We start from the raw sequence: 21258 nt of genomic DNA on the forward strand, positions 1-21258 counted from the left end.
TCTTACAGATACCAATGCTCAAAGGACAGAGCCTCAAATGTCTGTGTTTGCTTAGGAATTTTGAATAGGTAATGGTTATGCCACATTATGGAGCTAAAGTAAGCAGGGGCAAATATTGAAAATGTGCATTAACATATAAAGAATCTATCTAATGAGGAACTATCAGAGGACTGTTGCAGAAGATGGGAATTGAGGTATAAGTACAATTTGTAAAGCACTGAGTGTTCTTGAAGGAAGCAACACTGTTAATTTAAAGAAGTAAAAATCATAAAAGGCCAAGTTTATAAACTTCTCCAAAGAAGGATAAGTCTTGCAGGAAGTATTGTATGATTATAAGCTAGTCATAGGCATTAATTGACGAGCGAATGTAAAATAAACCAGTCAGTGATCAAGCAAAAAGCTAGGTTAAGTCTGCAAAGTCCAGGTCCATGCAAGAAGCAGAATCTACACGTCTTTTGGCCTCGTCTGACCTTCAGGAAATCTTTCATTGGAACTTCTTGGGAGGAAGGACTAAGAAAAAGTCAACATGAATGGTGTACAAGATGAGGGATTAATCCTTGCACCCAACAACACATTTGAATAATTTACAAAAATAAAAAGTTTGAAAAAGCTGCATACATTTTTTTTTTGACTTGTCATACCTCAACTGCTTTGTCATACTGTTTATTGGCGATAAACAACTCAGCTGCTATGTTAACATCTTCCACTGCAACAAGACTCTGGTGTTTTGCTATTGCTTCTTCTATGACTCCAATAGCCGATGACACATCACTAGCTTCATAATAACTCCTAGAGAAAAACACAAATTAGGATACTGCATTTTTTTTTAAACTGGGGAAAATGTAGGATTATTTGCACCAGAAAACAAGAATGCTCTCAAGGGCTACCCCACGTCTTTATTGAGGAGTAACACAATGATGCAAAATGTTGATTTTGAAATCTTTCATTTGGACCATGGTAATGCCCTCCTCCAGGGCCTCCCAAACACCACATTGGCAATCCCTTTAAGGGAATTCTGGAGGCCACAGCACATCTCACCCAGGGCTGGAAGAAACATCCTCACATCACCCGACACTGAAGGAACTCCATTAACTCGCAGAGCAGGCCTGTGCCATCTTCAAAACCAGCAAAATCATTCCAAAGCCATGATCACAAGCACTCTCGCTAATCTGTATCTTGAGGACAAGCTCACCATCTCAGGCAGCGCTCTGCAAACCCACAGCCAAGCCATCGTCAGACTGGATTAAGACGTGTAACAAACTGATAAAAGAAGGCAGTAGATCGGTTATATCTATGCTTCCAGGATCTACAATAACATCCCTACATCGAAAAGGAGGGCCCCTACACTGATCCAGTTTAGTATTAAAAACACATCTCTTTAAAGAACACTAAATGATTATGCAGCAACAATCCAATTACCAGCTACCTTTCTTATCACTTGTTGACTGTATGCTTGGCATTGACGCTTTAGGGCACTCAGCTGCCTTTTTGGCTAGTTCTGTGCTGTATAAATATCTCATGCATACATACAGAGTCTGCAAAAGGGTTTTTAATAGACAGTTGGCACTCTATTATATATTTGTTTGTTTGTCTACACCTTCCTTACCAACACAAGATGAATGTCGAAAGGTGAGATTATGTGGGACAGAAGCCAACCAATTCAGAATGCGGAGGATTGCTCAGAAGCACAAACCATCAGAGTTGTCTGTGTACATACTTTTTCTTGTAGAAGTTGGAAAAGTTACTTCATGTGCAAGAGGTTTTGCATTGGAAACTGGTTTGGGCCTATTAATTTGCCCTTGAGCAAAGTTCACGTCTTTGTTTAGCCATCTAAACACGCAGAAGGAGGGTCAATTGCTTACAAGTTTAGTGCTTGCTCTTCCTTGTGCCCTTCTGGTTGGAAAATGCCTGTAATCCGAGCTGGAGCGGAAAATAGTTTCTCTCAAAGACAGCTGTCACTTTACAAGAGGGTTATCTCCTCTCCAAGCATGAGCATCCGTCAGCATCAACCACCACATTTTTCTTGAAGAGAGAGCATTCACTAAAAACTACTAGAATTACCATAATAGGGATTTTTTTCTGTAATTTCTCTTACTGCTCTCCCTCTTCCTCAAATGGCGGGAAAACTGATTTCACAGCTGAAACTGTTTAGAAGGGGAAGACAACAAGTGCTCAGTTGCGTTTGGAGAAACCATGCAGGGTAGCTAACGTTGCCATCTCACACACGTCTGCAATAGGGATATGTCTTTCAAAGCGCACCCAGAGTCTCTTTGCTTTGGCAGAACATGCATACAATCTCTGTGGGGGGCATGAACGCCCCTGATGCCTTAAGACCTAGAAATACATTAGACTATCCAGCAGGAAATGTAGCTTTTTGCTGCATGGATTGAGAATGCAATAAGTGACAAATAGACACTCAGAAGATGTGAAAGGCTTTGTTCTTTCCTTGTAAATTGTACAGCGTTTCTAAAGCCAAAAACGCATGGGAGAACAGAGCTGTCCAGAGACTGGTCCTAAATATGAATTGCTAAAATGTACACAAAACAGTACTACATTTCTCATTGTCTTTTCAAATAAAACACGGTAGTGGTGTTGTCTGCGAGAGTCTCATCAACGTTTCCCCCAGAGCAGTTAAAGGAAAGTCTTCATGCCTAGCAGTATGATGTGTTGACCTCTGTACTGGAGCACCCCAAAGGCCAGTGGTTCAAGGTCAACACAGGGGGAACCCCAGACATACTTTCCAGGAAATTCAGTCCTTTTTTAATGTGGGCCAATCAACGGACTCACATTTTCTGTGGGACTATACAGCACAAGATGGATTTCAAGCAGATTCAAAAAGACCACATCAATGCAGAAAGCCATCAGACACAAAAATATCTCGAACCACCACACCAGAACTACTTATTGTATGAAGTGTAACAAGGCCTGCTTCAAGAAAATTAACCTCCCACTAGCTGGTTTAATCACTATTCCTATCAATTGAAGTCTCTAAGGAGAACAAAGAAGAGGACCTTACAGGAACATCCCAGACTGGAAACGGTGTCGCAAACAACTGCAAGACTCTTCTGGCAGGCACAGTAACCAAGTATTCCCCTTCCTATCATCAAAATAAGGGCATAGATGGGTCCCCTCTAGAAATAAATTAAGGAACCTCTGTTCGCACCATGAAAGCGGGAAAGGTGTGTGCCTTATTTCTAAATTTGTGACAACAATAGGGTTGTTTCGTCCCTTTTATTTTTACCAATATAAATTTGAAAACCTAACTAGTAGACAGATTTATTTCAGCAAAAACCGGAAGAAATGCTGTTAACTTACTTTGCCATGTCCCTGGCTAGCTGCATAAAGCGTTCACCATCTGATGGAGGCAAAAGGTTCAAGATACGCCTGTATCCATCCATAGCCATTTTGTGTTCTCCCAGCTGTTCATATAGGCTCGACCTCTCCCATAGGTACCGAACATTGGTAGGGTTATACTTCAGAGCTAGAAAGACAAAAACCTAGCTTAAGCGAGAGGAAGCTTTGGCAAAAGACCACAGGTGACAGGGCAATGAGTATTGTTGCTACTGAATGCTGTAGGTTAGATGGATTTGTTGGTTTGAAAGATAAAGCTGTCTTTGTTTAGATGAAAATTCTCTGAAAGAAACAATTCAACAGTTCGGAAAAGCAGTCTAGTATAAAAATGTCTGTAACCTTTTATAAAGTATCACCATGAAAATTATAGAACAGGTTCTTTAAGAATTTGCTACGTCTAGGCCAATGCTCAGATTCACATTTTTTTTCAGAGCAATTTCTAGAAATTTTTATTTTTTATTTCACAGCCTAAGATTTCAAACCAAGCATTGGCAAACCCAACAGTTCTCGCCGTTTGATGTTGCCAATGCAGACCTACTGAATTTTTCAATGCTGTGAAGATGTTGGTAAAAACAAAAACACCTCAATGTATAGATGTGCATGTGTCATCACGCATGAACAGGTATGTGTCCTGCTGCTAAGGCGACTATGACATAAGGACACATGCATGCACATAGGTCATAATGCAGCAACTGTTTTGTTTTTTGCATTAATTTATAAGTCAAACAAAGTTGACCTCAATCTTGGAAGTGATAATTTAAGAAAATGAAGCCTCAGTCGATCACACTAATGGTTTGATGCACCACCACTTTATTCCCGCAGCCCTGTTTCAGCCCAAACCTCTTTGCCACTCCATCTGCCACAATAAGAAACACATCCCTCAAAAACCAGTTCTACCAAGTGACACCAGCACAGTCTCAAACTCAATTACAGCCATCCGAAGCTCTAGCAGGCATTACATCCAGGCATGCAGCAATCTTGTCTGCATATTGGGAAATCATCCTCGAAATTGCACCTAGTTTCTGATTCAGGCAGATGACAAAACAATGACTCAGAAACAAGACCACGGGTTACGCCACCTCTGTCCCACCAGAGTGACGTCCTGGCTCACACTTCCAAAGTGGAGAATGGATTGAAAGTCTAAGCTGCACCAGAGGTCTAGAAGCACAAGGCCATATTGGGGCCCAGCAAGACAAGCTCACCAACAGAAGCGTTTAATGATATGATATGTTTTAGATACAGGTGGTAAAGGTCTATGTCACACTGGTACGTTTACCATATTTAAACGTCGTACAGCAGAGCGAAACTTCTGCATTTAGCTACAATTCGATTACCACAGGGTCAAATATGGCAATTTAAAGAAAAATTAGAGAATTTTTAGGACAGAATGTGTGTGGCTGGGAACTGGTCTGGTAACCAGCCTTAGCACTGAAAGAAGGTTCATCCCACTGTGAAATCGCTGGAGTAACCCTAAGCGCCAGCAGGTTCCCAATTGTGAGTCTGAATCAGTTTTCAAAGTTTGATGGATTAGACAACAAATAAAACTGGAAATGAGAAGAAAAAATCGTGAGTATAAGGGGGACAAACTGAAAATGATACACTGACACAAGGTTTCTGCATTTGCATTGTGTGCCATATATGCAACGCAAGACAATTACCACAAATGAAATAAGGAAATAGAAAACAAAAAACTACCACCACTCACATTTGGTTCCTCACACTTTAAATTCTGACCTCCTAGATTTCATCCCCACACAAACTAACAAATCACATCCAACTGACAAAACAATAAAGGAAATATTTTGAATGCGCCCTGACAACATCCATGTTCACAATAACAGAATAATGGAAATCAAGCAACAGTCTATAAACTACCTTTTGAATAGCAGAAAATGGACTGCTTGATGTTGTCTTGTTCTAAAGACATTTCTGCCAGGCGGACCCATTGCTCGGTGTCGCTGGGGTTGAGATGAGCAGCAATCAGTTCAAACTGCAGCGATTTCTCCATATCTCCTTGGTCCTCATAAATCATAGCAAGGGTGGAGAAAGGCTCATGGGCAAGCGGAGCTGTCAAAGAAAAGCAAATACATGAGAATAACCTTCCGTGAGTATTATAAACAAATGTCATTTCCCACATATATGGTGCAGGTAGGCAGCTGAAGTTACAGGGGCTCAATGCAGGCTATTGAAATGGATGCGACACTTTTCACTAGAAGTTTGATTACATTCTCACAATGCAAATTTAGGATTCCTTGCAGATGTGTCGGTGAGGTTATCTAGAGCTGGTATTGCTCTTGATTTCTAGCGCACTTTATGTCTGGATAAGTATTCTATGCCTTAGCTTGTGCCATAAACTCTGACTAGGTGAACATATTATTTTTATTTTTTAAACATAACACGAGTTGATAATGCATTTAATAAGAAAAAAACATAGGAGCAATATCACAAAACAGCATTACATAAAGTAAAAGCTACTCTGCTAAACAGCCCACTGAATGAAAGTTAAGTTGTCATCAGCCAGGCATTGAATCTACATTAGAGGTCACAGTCAACGATAAAACCCCTCCCGCCCAGCCGCCTTCACACGCTTCCGACGCTGGATCTATCTTCAATTCTGTGAGGTAATCTCAAAAAAAGCTAGCACACCTGGTCATAAGGCAGCCAGCCAGTGTAGCTGAATTCTTCGTACTGGGGCGAGTTCTTTCCAGAATCAGTGGAAGTTGTCTGGGGCTTAATTGGGTGGGTGATACTATTATTATCCTTCCTTGCAGTGCCTTATACCGCCATCATTCCATCGCGGAAGTCTCTACTTTTCTGCTTTGACTGAAAGCAGACAGCACAACTGCAAGAGGGGAAAAGAAGGCATGGAAGACAGTGGGGTTGGTCAAGGAAGGCAGGCAAGTTCTTTTTTTACCTTTGGGACTGGGAACATACATTTCTTTCTATACTCTTGGGTAGCTGAACTTCCATATGTATGATATGATGTGTTTTTCAGGAGCAATTGTGTTAGGCTTGAAGGGATGAAGAGACATTGGAAATGGTAGAGACATGTCAATAGTAGGTTCATTTTATAGTGCATATTCTCCCTGTCATGGCAAGCATTTTCACTCTACATATCCACTTACAAGTCAGTCAACAAGGGGATTTAGTTTGTCATACAAACTGTCCACCCCATTAGTTAGAATTATGTCCAGATCATCTACATTTGGATTTGTAAATGGGGGGGAGGGCTTGATGTTGTGTCTCCCAGACTATTAAATCCCTTTGCTCTGCACTGTCCTTCGGTCCTAACTCCAGCTGGATCCATTCTGTTTTACTTGCATTCAGTTTGAAGCATGAGCAGAGCTGTGCAGGATGTGCGTAGTCATAGGCCAGCAAGTTACTCTGTGTCTTCAATTTATGAGAATACGTGTTTGGGAACAGAGAATTGCGGCTGTTGATCTTTATGATTTCTATGCCTTTTCACGCCCCGTTCGTATCGAACAGTCTCAGCAATGTGCCCAATGGCAAGCAGAAAGAGAAATAGCATGAGCGGCCACGGCTGCCTCATCGCCCTCAGCAGCGTTATTTGTAAATACTGATAGAGGCAAATACTAAGGGAGTCGAGAACAGGTGCAGCTATACCAGCGAATCTTAAATCTCATTTTCCATTTGGAACACTCTTTCTCGAAAAAGAGCCTTTAAAATTAGATACTGTTTTTAAAAAACGTAATACATATTTAGGGCGTATACTCAAAACACGGCAGGGGACAACAACCAAGCGTGGAAGCGGAGTGCCATATATTAGGCTAGGGCTTTAAGTGGGCTGGGTCTCACCGGGTCTGAGCACCGGCAGCTTTTTAAAGGGGGCCTCGAAACGGGTCTCTTTCGGGCACTGTTTTGTGCCCTGGCACTCTGTTTTTTCCGGACTGCAGTGACAGTAGGCACATCGATGTGCGCGTGCTCACACTGCTCACTTCTCACTAGTGGAGAAGTTACAGCATGAAGTCATACCAGGTTAGCGTTGTAGGGAAAGGGAAATCCTTTAAAAAGTTAATTTCTCTCTGGATTTCCCTTCTCTTTTTGAAAAACTAAGGAGCAGCAACATTGTCGTGGTGTCAACAGGGCAGTAAGTGGAAGCTTTTTCAATATTATATACAAGCCATAGTTGCTGCTAATTTCTCTTATGCAACTAATAACCATTGGCAAAGCCAATAGTCCTGACTTCTTGTAGGTATGTTACTTATTGTATCATATATCTGGATGCAATGACAGAAACAGCAAAATACAAATCGCGCGGCAAACTATGCTAAGCACAGATTTTTAGCTTACATGTTTTAAGTCACGCCCTTATTACACTGGCCACGCCCCTTTATGAGACCCCCTAGTTTTTTCATCCCACTTAAAGCTCTGTATTAGGCTGACAGTAAACTATACAGCAAACAGCAGAGAACACAACTAACGTATTTTGAGGAATTGCTGTACAAATTCCCCAAGATAATGGATCAAACATGTAACCGGGCTTCAAACAAGCACCAAAACTGTCACACGTGCACGGTTCAGGATAAAATCTAAATGTAGGAATTCACACCATTCACTGAGCAGTTAAAGGTCACTCTGGTTTTGCTGAATCCCTCAGAAGCAAACTCTAGGACGGAAAAAGACCTGAAGGTTTTACGTGTGTGCTAATGCAAACCAATCTGAATCATGCTTAGAACACTGCAAGTGAGCACGTGCACACAATGAATCCGAGGCTGATAATTAACTTTCACTTTCGAGCTGAATCAAAAAGCAATAAAGCACCTCGGCAGTCCAAATGCCTTTTGTCCACGTTGTGGTTATACATAACACCACCGGGAAGTGACGACTGGTCCAAAAAGTATATTAAAAAAAGTTATCAAATGTTCAATCAACTTCTATGTTTGTTTATGTTGAATGAGCCTGTGAGTTTTAACAAAATGGTGCATGTTTCCGGTACACTTTGCATACGTTTGCTTCACCTCTATAACGGTGGTACATACTTCAATCAGGGGTACCCCAAGGCAACAAAAATGAGTTTTTTGAGGCATAGATCGGGAATCCTGCCTTGTGCTCAGCACCTTCCACCATGGCAAAGGCCATCAGCACAAGTCACCTGTAGACTGTGCAATGCTAAACAAGGTGACATACTACATCTAATCTGCCTATGCAAAGAAATGCTCCAAGCACGGTGTAATCTCCTAAAAAAAACATTTAATCTGAAAGGCATTCGCACTAGGAGGCAAGCTGTGTTAGCCTGTCTAAATCCAGAAAATACCCAGCTAAATTGCCGGCTAGTAAAATTCTTAATAATAGCCGAACAAAAACTGCTCAAGAACGTGTAAGACAAACAAGGATCTGCCTCCTCATTCCACCTATCTCTGGGAACATGTTCCAACAAAGACCATCCTTTCAGACTCGTTTCAAACCACATTGGAACAATGCCTGCAGTATGTAAACACATCTCGAACTAAACCACGATTAAGACCTGGGTTGTGGCCGATCCGCTAGGATGCTAAGCCACTGAGGGTCACCCCTAAGAACACACAAAAACCTCTAGTTTGACTGTACAGAACCTCTTTGTATAAGGCCCTTTTAATCGCAGGATCTTTTGCACAAATTTAGAACGCACTGCTTAACGTTAAAAATGCTAATGGTTTTAAGAGCCGGTCTGAGATGTTTATATTTTTACACTTTTATATTTTTTTACCTTGTAGTATTTGTTTTGGTTTTACTGTATGCAATGGTTTTAATTAACTATGCAAATAAACTTGATTCTGATTCTATAACGGTGGTACAGACATTTACAAAGGAGGTTATTATACAGCTGGTAAAGTAAACACGTCTTCTCGTGTATAATGCAAAAATACAGAGTACCTAACAGAACGTTTCAGATACATGCAGGTACGTCATGCATTGACGACAGCATTAACGTCCGGAACAACTATCCCGGAAGCGTCCCCACTCGAGGACAGGCTACTGACTGACTTTATGCCGTCAAAGGCGACATCTCTGACGTACCGAAAACTCGTAAACAATTTACCTGACCCTCTGGAGGCCCTGCCGGAGAAGTGGGTACACGACTGTGGAGACATTGATGACTCAGAGTGGCAGGAGGCGACTGCGTCTCCGACAGAAGTGGGCGTCCCATCACGTCTCCGCCTGGTGCAGCTACGCATACTACACAGATCATACTACACTAGGGACGCACTACATAAGATGAAAAGGATTTCACACCCATACTGCCTGCGGGGATGCGGGGAAATAGGGAACTTCTACCACACGATATGGGATTGCCCCCGAATTGCGCAGTACTGGGTTCAGGTGATGCGCACCATGTCTCAATCAGAGGAACTCTCCATACTGCCTGACCCCAAGCGTTGCCTTTTAAACATATGGGAACCCAATGACCTCACACGATATGGGCAGAGCTGGATGACATTGGGTATGATGGTAGCAAAAAGAAATATAGCGCAGAAGTGGGGTGGGGGGATGTCGCCAACATTATCGGCCTGGAAGCAAGATATGGACGCTGCGATGCTTGCAGAACGGGCAGTGTTCCGAAATAGAGGTTGTCCCAAGAAATGGAATAGGATTTGGGGGGCGTGGAATAAGTACAGGGGAAACATTTGCGACCCACCTTCCGATACGGACAGCTCTAGCTCTGATTCGGAATAGTGCTTTGGAACCACGATCTTTGTTGCCAACCCGTGCTCGGATTGATAGACAGAGATGCTCCTGTGTTAATGATGTAATAATGCCGGTTTCTGTTGACAAACTACTGTGCCTGAATTGCTTTGTGTTTCTACATGACACTGTATCGCACGGTTTTAAAAATGCCATTAAAAATAATTAAAAATACAGAGTACCTTGTCTGACGATCTCCATGCACATCAGAATGGCTTCCTCCCGCTCTCCTCGAGCAAACTTGATGTTTGCTTCCCCCATCAGGCCTCTGAGTGCTCTGGGCAGTTTACTTCGAGGTCTCTTCTCCTTAACAGCAAGAAAGAGGGGATGTGTTAAACACTGGGGCAGCCAAACAAATTCCACGACATATGCAATGGATGATTCTGCCCTTAAACACGGTCAGCATCAAGAGTTACAAACAATAACAATGTCTTTCACAGGAATCACAATGTTCTTAGATACTCTAGTACCACTGCTCATGGCGAGGGGCTGTAACCACACAGCGCAAAATCAGCCTTCTCAAGCTGCATCAAAGCACTACAAGTGCCCAGCTGGAATATTTTCAACAATCATTTGCAAAGCGAATAGCCCTGGCTTTAATTATGGGTGGTCATATTTTGCATAATTCTGTGTAGCATACTCATGTGGAATTACCCAAGCATTCCACAAGATTACACAGAATAACGCAAGAAGAGTAATTCTGCGTTTAGTGCTAATAATTAGACCAGAAAGCCCCCTCGTATCCAAAATGGACAAGAGGGTGCATATGTGCTTAGAAATAACACTAAATGTCCCACACCTTCAGAGTACAGGTCACTTTGTGTCGAAAGTCTATAAAATGCTTTTACCAACGCCAGGCAAAGCCCAAAGACGGAACGAGGTCAAATGGGAAGAAAAACCTAATAGCACGGGCATAGACCTTGATTGGGATAGGATTCATGCTTCGGCTCTTACATATAAGGTGTCCACGATTCTATCCCAGACTAAGTACATGCTGCTCAACAGGGTTTTCTGGACCCCCCAGAAACTATTCAAGCTGAACCTAAGAGACATCCCCACATGCTGGAATTGTTCCCTGGCTAAAGGGGATCTACCACACATGCTCTTCCACTGCCCCTTACTGCAAAAATACTGGTCTAACGTCTTTGACTGCATTGAGCACATATTTAAGATTAAACCAAAGAGGGAGTTTATCTATGTACTACTGGGTGCCATTGATCCAGCACTTGCAAGAGATCATGACCGTCAACTACTCGATCTACTACTGACACTAGCGTGCAAAGTTGTCTTGTGCAAATGGAAAAGTGCCTCGGAGGTTTCAATCAAAATGTGGAAAGATTGGGTGTCATGCATTAGAGGGACTGACAATACTGCTTTGCACTCTTCCCCATGGCATGTATCTAACAAAAAATTGTGATACTCTCTTGACGCTTCCTCCTTCTCGTTTGACCCACCGTAGGAAGTTAAATATATCGCATGTATGTCTGACAATCACCCCAATACTGAAGTATGAGGCAAGGGTACTACTACAACTTGCTGAGGGTAGACCAGACTGGTAGTTATGATATTGGCAACTGGTATAGAATCATCTTGCAGTACCATATGTTATTCACTAAAAGAATACATTCAGTAATTGTTTTTCTTTCACTAGCCACATAAGGCTGTTTAACTGTCTCTTATGATGATGTCTTGGCGGATATAGTCCTCATAGTTGAGAATGCTGTTCTGTTTTAAGACAACTTCTAGCGTTTACACAATGTGCTCTCAATGCCAGCTCAAAATACGCACTCCAGTCATGGACATGACATCGGACATCTACGTGCTATGTGGACTAGTATTTGTATTATTTTATCATATTACTTTATGTATTATTGTTTGTACCGTATTTTCTTTTCTCCTTTCTTGCTCAATAAAAACGATTTGAACATAAAAAAAAGAAATAAAAAAAAAAAGAAATAACACTAAATGCAACAGAACATGAATAGCGAGAGTTAGCAACAGCTCGAGCTTGCTAAGTGTGCTCTTGGGGTAGGAGTTTTTTCCCAACTTACTACCGACATTCAGCTTAATTTTGTTAGTGCAAAATGCACGCTCGCATCCAAAATATACGCAAGGATGCACTTTTGCGCTAAGAAATAATGCTAAAAGCAGCAGAACATGAATAGTGAACTCGAGTGGCCACTCTTACTGGCTAAATGTGCTCTTTCGCTAAGATATTTTCCCCCAAATTACACAAGCAGGAGTAATAAATGATCGGTAATTCCACATCAAAGAGTAATGTAGAATGATCTAAATTATGCCGATTACTCCAGTGTAATTTAAATTCCGCCCAGGCCTAGCTTTAAAATGCTAATGCAGTCAAGCACAAGCATGAATAATTGTGCACAGACTACATGTGCTGTGTCTCTGTGCACTCTATTACAAACTTGGAAAACAATAAAAGGTGGACACAGAAGGCCCAGAAAGAGATAGGCTGAAGGCAGACAGAGCATGAACAGTTTGTGTACATCTGTGCATGGCTGGGTTTGCATACATTACTACATTGAAGTCGGAGCTACTGGCTTGGTCAATGCTCTTTTCAGAGTGAGTATGATCAATCTAGATTATTATGGCCACAAGTTACTTTTCACGTCTTCACCTGGTTAAGATGTCTACCTTCAGACTCATTCTCTTTTTCGGACCTCAAACAGGGAAAGCCTGAAAGCTGTATCTGCCAGAGTCGAGCCCAGCTCCTCCGGCCACACTCCCTCGACTCCCCACGTGACTTCATCCCCTGTTTCACTGAGGACTGCTAGTGCTCACTCCTGAAACATACTTGGTGACCCAAGAAGTCCAAAGGTCTGAGTGGATGACAAGGTGACAATTATGGGCAGAATTCTGGGCTTTGGGTAACCTTCTACCTCAGTGTTATCAAAAAACACAGTTGATGGACAGAATGTAGAACAATGTCATACATTCACCCCAGTACAAAGATCTGGGCCTAAATCCATCGTTTTTTTTGCACTCCACACCACCCTGGGTTAGACACTGGCTATATGCAAATCAGCTCTGACCCTGTGCCTCATGGGAACAGTCCAGTCCGAACTACCAAGCCATGTCTTTCCCAGACCGGAATCAAGCATCCAACGACCGGTTTCTGGCTATCAGCCTTCAGTCAGCCTGGATAGCTTGACTCCACGGGTGTGGAGAGCCTGGGACTCACGTCTGAGCATACCCAGCACACTCGGGGTGAAAATTGCAAAAAACACAGTTGATGGACAGAATGTAGAACAATGTCATACATTCACCCCAGTACAAAGATCTGGGCCTAGATCCATCGTTTTTTTGCACTCCACACCACCCTGGGTTAGACACTGGCTATATGCAAATCAGCTCTGACCCTGTGCCTCATGGGAACAGTCCAGTTCGAACTACCAAGCCATGTCTTTCCCTGACCGGAATCAAGCATCCAAGGACCGGTTTCTGGCTATCAGCCTTCATCAGCCTAGATAGCTTGACTCCAGTGGTGTGGAGAGCCTGGGACTCACGTCTGAGTGTTTTTTGCAATTTTCACCCCGAGTGGACTGGGTATGCTCCGACGTGAGTCCCAAGCTCTCCACACCACTGGAGTCAAGCTATCCAGGCTGAATGAAGGCTGATAGCCAGAAACCGGTCCTTGGAAGCTTGATTCCGGTCTGGGAAAGACATGGCTTGATAGTTCGCACTGGACTGTTCCCATGAGGCACAGGGTCAGAGCTGATTTGCATATAGCCAGTGTCTAACCCAGGGTGGTGTGGAGTGCAAACAAACGATGGATTTAGGCCCAGATCCTTGTACTGGGGTGAATGTATGACATTGTTCTACATTCTGTCCATCAACTGTGTTTTTTGCAATATTCACCCCGAGTGGGCTGGGTATGCTCAGACGTGAGTCCCAGGCTCTCCACACCACTGGAGTCAAGCTATCCAGGAGGCTGAATGAAGGCTGATAGCCAGAAACCGGTCCTTGGATGCTTGATTCCGGTCTGGGAAAGACATGGCTTGGTAGTTCGGACTGGACTGTTCCCATGAGGCACAGGGTCAGAGCTGATTTGCATATAGCCAGTGTCTAACCCAGGGTGGTGTGGAGTGCAAAAAAACGATGGATTTAGGCCCAGATCCTTGTACTGGGGTGAATGTATGACATTGTTCTACATTCTGTCCACCAACTGTGTTTTTTGCAATTTTCACCCAGAGTGGGCTGGGTATGCTCGGACGTGAGTCCCAGGCTCTCCACACCACTGGAGTCAAGCTATCCAGGCTGAATGAAGGCTGATAGCCAGAAACCGGTCCTTGGATGCTTGATTCCGGTCTGGGAAAGACATGGCTTGGTAGTTCGGACTGGACTGTTCCCATGAGGCACAGGGTCAGAGCTGATTTGCATATAGCCAGTGTCTAACCCAGGGTGGTGTGGAGTGCAAAAAAACGATGGATTTAGGCCCAGATCCTTGTACTGGGGTGAATGTATGACATTGTTCTACATTCTGTCCACCAACTGTGTTTTTTGCAATTTTCACCCCGAGTGGGCTGGGTATGCTCAGACGTGAGTCCCAGGCTCTCCACACCACTGAAGTCAAGCTATCCAGGCTGAATGAAGGCTGATAGCCAGAAACCGGTCCTTGGATGCTTGATTCCGGTCTGGGAAAGACATGGCTTGGTAGTTCGGACTGGACTGTTTCCATGAGGCACAGGGTCAGAGCTGATTTGCATATAGCCAGTGTCTAACCCAGGGTGGTGTGGAGTGCAAAAAAACGATGGATTTAGGCCCAGATCCTTGTACTGGGGTGAATGTATGACATTGGTCTACATTCTGTCCACCAACTGTGTTTTTTGCAATTTTCACCCCGAGTGGGCTGGGTATGCTCAGACGTGAGTCCCAGGCTCTCCACACCACTGAAGTCAAGCTATCCAGGCTGAATGAAGGCTGATAGCCAGAAACCGGTCCTTGGATGCTTGATTCCGGTCTGGGAAAGACATGGCTTGGTAGTTCGGACTGGACTGTTCCCATGAGGCACAGGGTCAGAGCTGATTTGCATATAGCCAGTGTCTAACCCAGGGTGGTGTGGAGTGCAAAAAAAGCGATGGATTTAGGCCCAGATCCTTGTACTGGGGTGAATGTATGACATTGTTCTACATTCTGTCCATCAACTGTGTTTTTTGCAATTTTCACCCAGAGCGGGCTGGGTATGCTCAGACGTGAGTCCCAGGCTCTCCACACCACTGAAGTCAAGCTATCCAGGCTGAATGAAGGCTGATAGCCAGAAACCGGTCCTTGGATGCTTGATTCCGGTCTGGGAAAGACATGGCTTGGTTGTTCGGACTGGACTGTTCCCATGAGGCACAGGGTCAGAGCTGATATGCATATAGCTAGTGTCTAACCTAGGGTGGTGTGGAGTGCAAAAAAACGATGGATTTAGGCCCAGATCCTTGTACTGGGGTGAATGTATGACATTGTTCTATATTCTGTCCATCAACTGTGTTTTTTGCAATTTTCACCCCGAGTGGGCTGGGTATGCTCAGACGTGAGTCCCAGGCTCTCCACACCACTGGAGTCAAGCTATCCAGGCTGATAGCCACAAACCGGTCCTTGGATGCTTGATTCCGGTCTGGGAAAGACATGGCTTGCTAGTTCGGACTGGACTGTTCCCATGAGGCACAGGGTCAGAGCTGATTTGCATATAGCCAGTGTCTAACCCAGGGTGGTGTGGAGTGCAAAAAAACGATGGATTTAGGCCCAGATCCTTGTACTGGGGTGAATGTATGACATTGTTCTACATTCTGTCCATCAACTGTGTTTTTTGCAATTTTCACCCCGAGTGGGCTGGGTATGCTCGGACGTGAGTCCCAGGCTCTCCACACCACTGGAGTCAAGCTATCCAGGCTGATAGCCAGAAACCGGTCCTTGGATGCTTGATTCCGGTCCTGGAAAGACATGGCTTGGTAGTTCGGACTGGACTGTTCCCAGGAGGCACAGGGTCAGAGCTGATTTGCATATAGCCAGTGTCTAACCCAGGGTGGTGTGGAGTGCAAAAAAACGATGGATTTAGGCCCAGATCCTTGTACTGGGGTGAATGTATGACATTGTTCTACATTCTGTCCATCAACTGTGTTTTTTGCAATTTTCACCCCGAGTGGGCTGGGTATGCTCAGACGTGAGTCCCAGGCTCTCCACACAACTGGAGTCAAGCTATCCAGGCTGAATGAAGGCTGATAGCCAGAAACCGGTCCTTGGATGCTTGATTCCGGTCTGGGAAAGACATGGTTTGGTAGTTCGGACTGGACTGTTCCCGGCCAGAGCTGATTTGCATATAGCCAGTGTCTAACCCAGGATGGTGTGGAGTGCAAAAAAATGATGGATTTAGGCCCAGATCCTTGTACTGTGGTGAATGTATGACATTGTTCTACATTCTGTCCATCAACTGTGTTTTTTTCAGTGTTATCAAGGCGGCTTTGGAATCAATTTCCCCAAAAGTCATATCTTACTCGATTGGGCCGGGTCAGCCAGTATTGCCGTTTTACGTTGCCAGCTGACTATGTGGTCTGTTATTTATCACCTTTCAAAAAGCCTTCGATTCAGTTCAATGGAACATCCTATGGGGAATATTGTTCAAATATGTTCTTTTCTAGTCTTTGTGCAAGTGTTATACCGAGGCCCTTGGGCACGAGAGAGGGTTAATGCCCCCATATCCTCTTCATTCCTGGTCACAAATAGCACAAGCTAGGGATGTCCAGTTGCACCATTGCTCTTCGTGTTAGTTACTGAGCCTGTGGCAAAGTAGATTTGTAGAGACAGCCTATTTAAAGGTTTTGAATGGATGTATGGGTCCAAAGACAGGGTAGCTCTATATGTGGAAGTGTGGCATGAGCCCTTTAGAGTGTTAAGTTCTTTTCATTCTTTACGCTTTAACCAAGCTTGGTTAGCTACATTCTTTTATCCTTTACCCTTGTGTACATTGGTTTCCATTGGTTCATTGTTTGGAATTCTAACATGCGTGTGATGTTCTATTCAGTTGGAGTTTGCCTGCTTTATGTTGTGGATGCTCCTAATAAAGCTCTTGAGTTCAAATCTATATTTTGTGGACCCTGCTTCATTTTGGCAACGAGTGGTGAATTACTCATCTGGCAGGAGCATCTACTCTCCTCCGCATCGTTGGGGTAATTGCATTTTGACTGCACTCATATACGTCAATTTCGTCTTCAGACAGGCTTGCTTGGACTAAATACTTGAAGCTTCCGCCTTCATTCTGCTGATTACTCAAAGCCAGTGTTGCGGTAAAGCTTTTGTTTGTTCTCATTCATTTGGACAGCGTGTTATTGCGCTTGTGCCTTTCACACGAGTGATCCTTCGTTCCAGTTTGCGAGGCGGGATTGCCTAGATTGGTATGCCTCGTGTTGACGTAGGAGTGTTTCCTGGATACAATTCTCACTCCTCCAACCGTCGTCCAGGGTGTGTTGCCTAGGTACGGCACTCATCATGCTGATGGAAACGGCACGAGAAGATTCCTAGAGGCAGCCTCTGTTTTCGAGCGCTTATGTGAGGCACCCAGCACTCACGTTTCCCAGCTTCCTTACTAATTTGACCTTTCTACATGTGTTTCAACTGATATTACGACAAGCTGTTTTCTTCTCAACCTGGCTAATCTCGTCTGGTGTATAACGGAGTGAAAATCTACAGGTTTGACGCTTTGCTTATTTATTATTTTTCCATTATTTGTTTCCTCACGTTTGGAGCAGCATTTTACTTACCATGGCCAGTACCAATTATGGAAATCCTCCACCAGCATTTTTCAAAGGTCCCAATCAGCCCAGCAAGAAGTGGGACAAATGGCTTCATCATTTTAATAGTTACTTTTGGCCATTAAAGGTGCAACTTTTCCTCACCAAAGGAAAACAGCTTTACTTTGAAACCTTATGGGTAACAATGCAGAGGATATTTTTGAACATTTACCTGCTGTAGCTCCCCCACATGGAGTGGAAGCTGGTGACTATAATTGTTTTTCAGAAGCTCTGGATAGAATAAAGAAAAGATTGAAGGAGGAGCCACACATCGTATTATAAAGATTCCATTTTTACACTCGCCTCCAGCTGATTGACGAATCTGTAGATGCATATGTCTCATCCTTAAGAGTTCTTGCTGCTGATTGTGCGTTTGAAATTGAGGTTGATACCTATATCAGAGATCAGCTGATCATTCGATGTTCAAACAAAAAAATCCAAGAACAGCTCCTTCGTCAACGTAATCCTTCACTTTAGGAGACTGGTGACAATTGCTAAAGGTGTAGAGAGTTCTATTAGTTCTTTCAAAACGAATAATGTAGTTACCACAGTTGTGGGAGTAGCAGTATTATCAGTCAAAGATAGTAAGGTTTGATTTGCAAAAACAAAATTTCAAAACCTGCTACCCCTTACAATAATTCTATATCTAAATTAGAGTTCAATCACTGAGCGTCTAAAACTCATTCAGCTCAATACAAGTATTGCCCAGCCAAAAATAGGGAACGTTTATCATGCAGAAAAATGGGTCATTTCGAAAACGTGCATTTAAGCAAAAGTAAAAGACTATCAATCAATCAATCAAAGACATTTATAGAGCGCACTACTTACCCGTAGGGTCTCAAGGCGCTTGGGTGGGGGGGGGTGCCGTTACTGCTCGAACAGCCAGGTCTTGAGCTTCTTCCTGAAGGAGAGGTGGTCTTAGGTCAGGCGCAGGTCGGTCGGGAGGGAGTTCCAGGTCTTGGCGGCCAGGTAGGAGAAGGACCTTCCTCCTGTTGTCGCTCTTCGGATGCGGGGGGCGGCGGCGAGGGCGTGGTTGGCTGATCGGAGGTGGCGTTTGGGAGCGTAGAAGTTGATTCGGTTGTTGAGGTAGCTCGGGCCTTGATCGTGTAGGGCTTTGTGTGCGTGGGTGAGGAGACGGAAGGTGATTCATTTGTTGACGGGGAGCCAGTGCAGGTCTCTCAGATGTCCGGAGATGTGGCTGGTTCGTGGAATGTCGAGGATGAGTCTGGCTGAGGCGTTCTGGATCCGCTGGAGTCTCTTCTGGAGCTTGGCGGTGGTGCCGGCGTAGAGAGCGTTGCCGTAGTCCAGTCGGCTGGTGACGAGGGCCTGGGTGACGGTCTTCCTGGTTTCGGTGGGGATCCACCAGAAGATCTTCCGTAGCATGCGAAGGATGTTGAAGCATGACGAGGAGACAGCGTTGACTTGCCTGGTCATGGAGAGGGAGTAGTCCAGGATGAAACCCAGGTTCCGTGCGTGGTCCGTTGGTTTGGGTGCGGTGCCCAGGGCGGGGGGCCACCAGGAGTCGTCCCAGGCGGAGGGCGAGGAGCCCAGGATGAGGACCTCCGTCTTGTCTGAGTTCAGTTTCAGGCGGCTGGTTGTCATCCACTCGGCTACATCCTTCATCCCTTCGTGCAGATTAGCTCTGGCGGCGGCGGGGTCGTTGGTCAGGGAGAGGATCAGCTGGGTGTCGTCGGCGTAGGAGATTATGTTGAGGTTGTGTTGGCGTGCGATGGCCGCGAGGGGGCTCATGTAGACGTTGAAGAGGGTGGGGCTCAGCGAGGATCCTTGAGGGACGCCGCAGATGACTTCGGTGGCCTCTGACTTGAACGGTGGTAGGCGGACTCTCTGTGTTCTTCCGTCGAGGAAGGAGATGATCCATTCCAGTGCCTTCTCCTGGATTCCGACGTTGCTGAGGCGCTGCACTAGGGTGCGGTGGCAGACAGTGTTGAATGCCGCGGAGAGGTCTAGGAGGATGAGGGCCGCTGTCTCTCCGTTGTCCATCAGGGCTCGGATGTCGTCGGTGGCGGCTATGAGGGCGGTCTCGGTGCTGTGGTTGGCTCGAAAACCAGACTGTGAGGGGTCGAGGGATCCATTCGTCTCGAGGAAGGCGGCCAGCTGTTTGTTGACGGTCTTCTCGATGACTTTGGCAGGAAACGGGAGGAGCGAGATGGGGCGGTAATTCTTGAGTTCGGTGGGGTCCGCTGTGGGTTTCTTGAGTAGAGCGCTGAGTTCGGCGTGCTTCCAGCTCTCCGGGAAGGTGGCGGTGTCGAAGGAGGTGTTGATAATGTCCCGTAGGTGGGGTGCGATGACAGCGTCGGCCTTGTTGAAGACGTGGTGAGGGCAGGGGTCGGTCGGAGATCCGGAGTGGACGGAGTTCATCATGCGGACGGTGTCTTCGGTGTTGACCGGAGTCCAGGCGCGGAGGGTGGTGGTGGGCGGCGTTGCTGTGGTCGTGGCGTGCGTCGGTTGAATGTTGAAGCTGTTGTGTATGTCCGCGATCTTGTTGTGGAAGTAGGAGGCGAGGGAGTTGCAGAGGTCTTGCGAAGGGGTGATGTCGTTGCTTCCTGCGTTGGGGTTGGAGAGCTCCTTCACGATGTTGAAGAGTTCCTTGCAGTTGTGTGCGTTGTTGTCCAGCCGGTCCTTGAATGCAGTTTTCTTGGCGGTGCGGATCAGTTGGTGGTGCTTCCGGGTGGCGAGCTTGAGGGTGGTCATGTTGTCCGGTGTAGGTTCTTTTCTCCAGGCTTTCTCGAGGGCTCGGCAGTTCTTCTTGGAGCTCTTGAGTTCGTCGGTGAACCATGGGGCTTTCTTGCTGCCGGGTCTGCTGGGCGGGGTCCTCAGAGGGGCGAGTTCGTCCGCGCAGTTGCTGATCCACTTCGCGAGGTTGTCGGCGGCCTGGCTGGGGTTCGCTGAGCTGGCAGGAGGGTGCTGGCTCAGGGAGGCGGCGAGCTGGTCGGCCGTGATCTTGTTCCAGTTCCTTCGAGCAACCTGTTGCTGGTGGTGGTGGATCGTCGTTCTATCGAAGGTGAAGTGGACGCAGCTGTGGTCCGTCCAGTGGAGTTCTGTGGCGTGGCTGAAGGCGATGTCTTTGCTGGATGAGAAGACGGCGTCGAGTGTGTGTCCGGCGAGGTGGGTGTGGGTGCTCACCAGTTGCTTGAGTCCCAGGTTGGCGAGGTTGTCGAGCAGGGTGGTGGTGTTGCGGTCGTTGTTGTTCTCCAGGTGGAAGTTGAGGTCCCCCAGGAGGATGTAGTCGGCGGAGGGGAGGGCATGCGGGCTGACGAAGTCGGCGATGTCCTCGCTGAATTGTGTGCGTGGTCCCGGGGGTCGGTAGATCAGGGTGCCTCTGAGGGTGGTCTTGGGGTCGGTGTGGATCTGGAAGTGCAGGTGTTCGGCGGTGGTGAGGGTGTCGTCGGTGCTGGTCGTGATGCGGATG

General features: G+C 45.5%; 1 protein-coding gene across 1 annotated transcript in view; it reads right to left on the minus strand.

The window, feature by feature from the left end:
- Positions 1-21258, minus strand: part of GTF3C3 (general transcription factor IIIC subunit 3) — a 348121-nt gene that overhangs the window by 223762 nt on the left and 103101 nt on the right. Inside the window, exons 4-7 of the mRNA XM_078680426.1 lie at positions 10218-10341; positions 5227-5418; positions 3316-3481; positions 642-789 (exon numbers count right to left, since the gene is read on the minus strand). Of these exons, the coding sequence (XP_078536552.1) occupies positions 642-789; positions 3316-3481; positions 5227-5418; positions 10218-10341 (630 nt within the window). The remainder of the gene's footprint in view (positions 1-641; positions 790-3315; positions 3482-5226; positions 5419-10217; positions 10342-21258) is intronic.

Source organism: Lissotriton helveticus, chromosome 3_1 (assembly GCF_964261635.1).
Source record: "Lissotriton helveticus chromosome 3_1, aLisHel1.1, whole genome shotgun sequence".
NCBI lineage: Eukaryota > Metazoa > Chordata > Amphibia > Caudata > Salamandridae > Lissotriton > Lissotriton helveticus.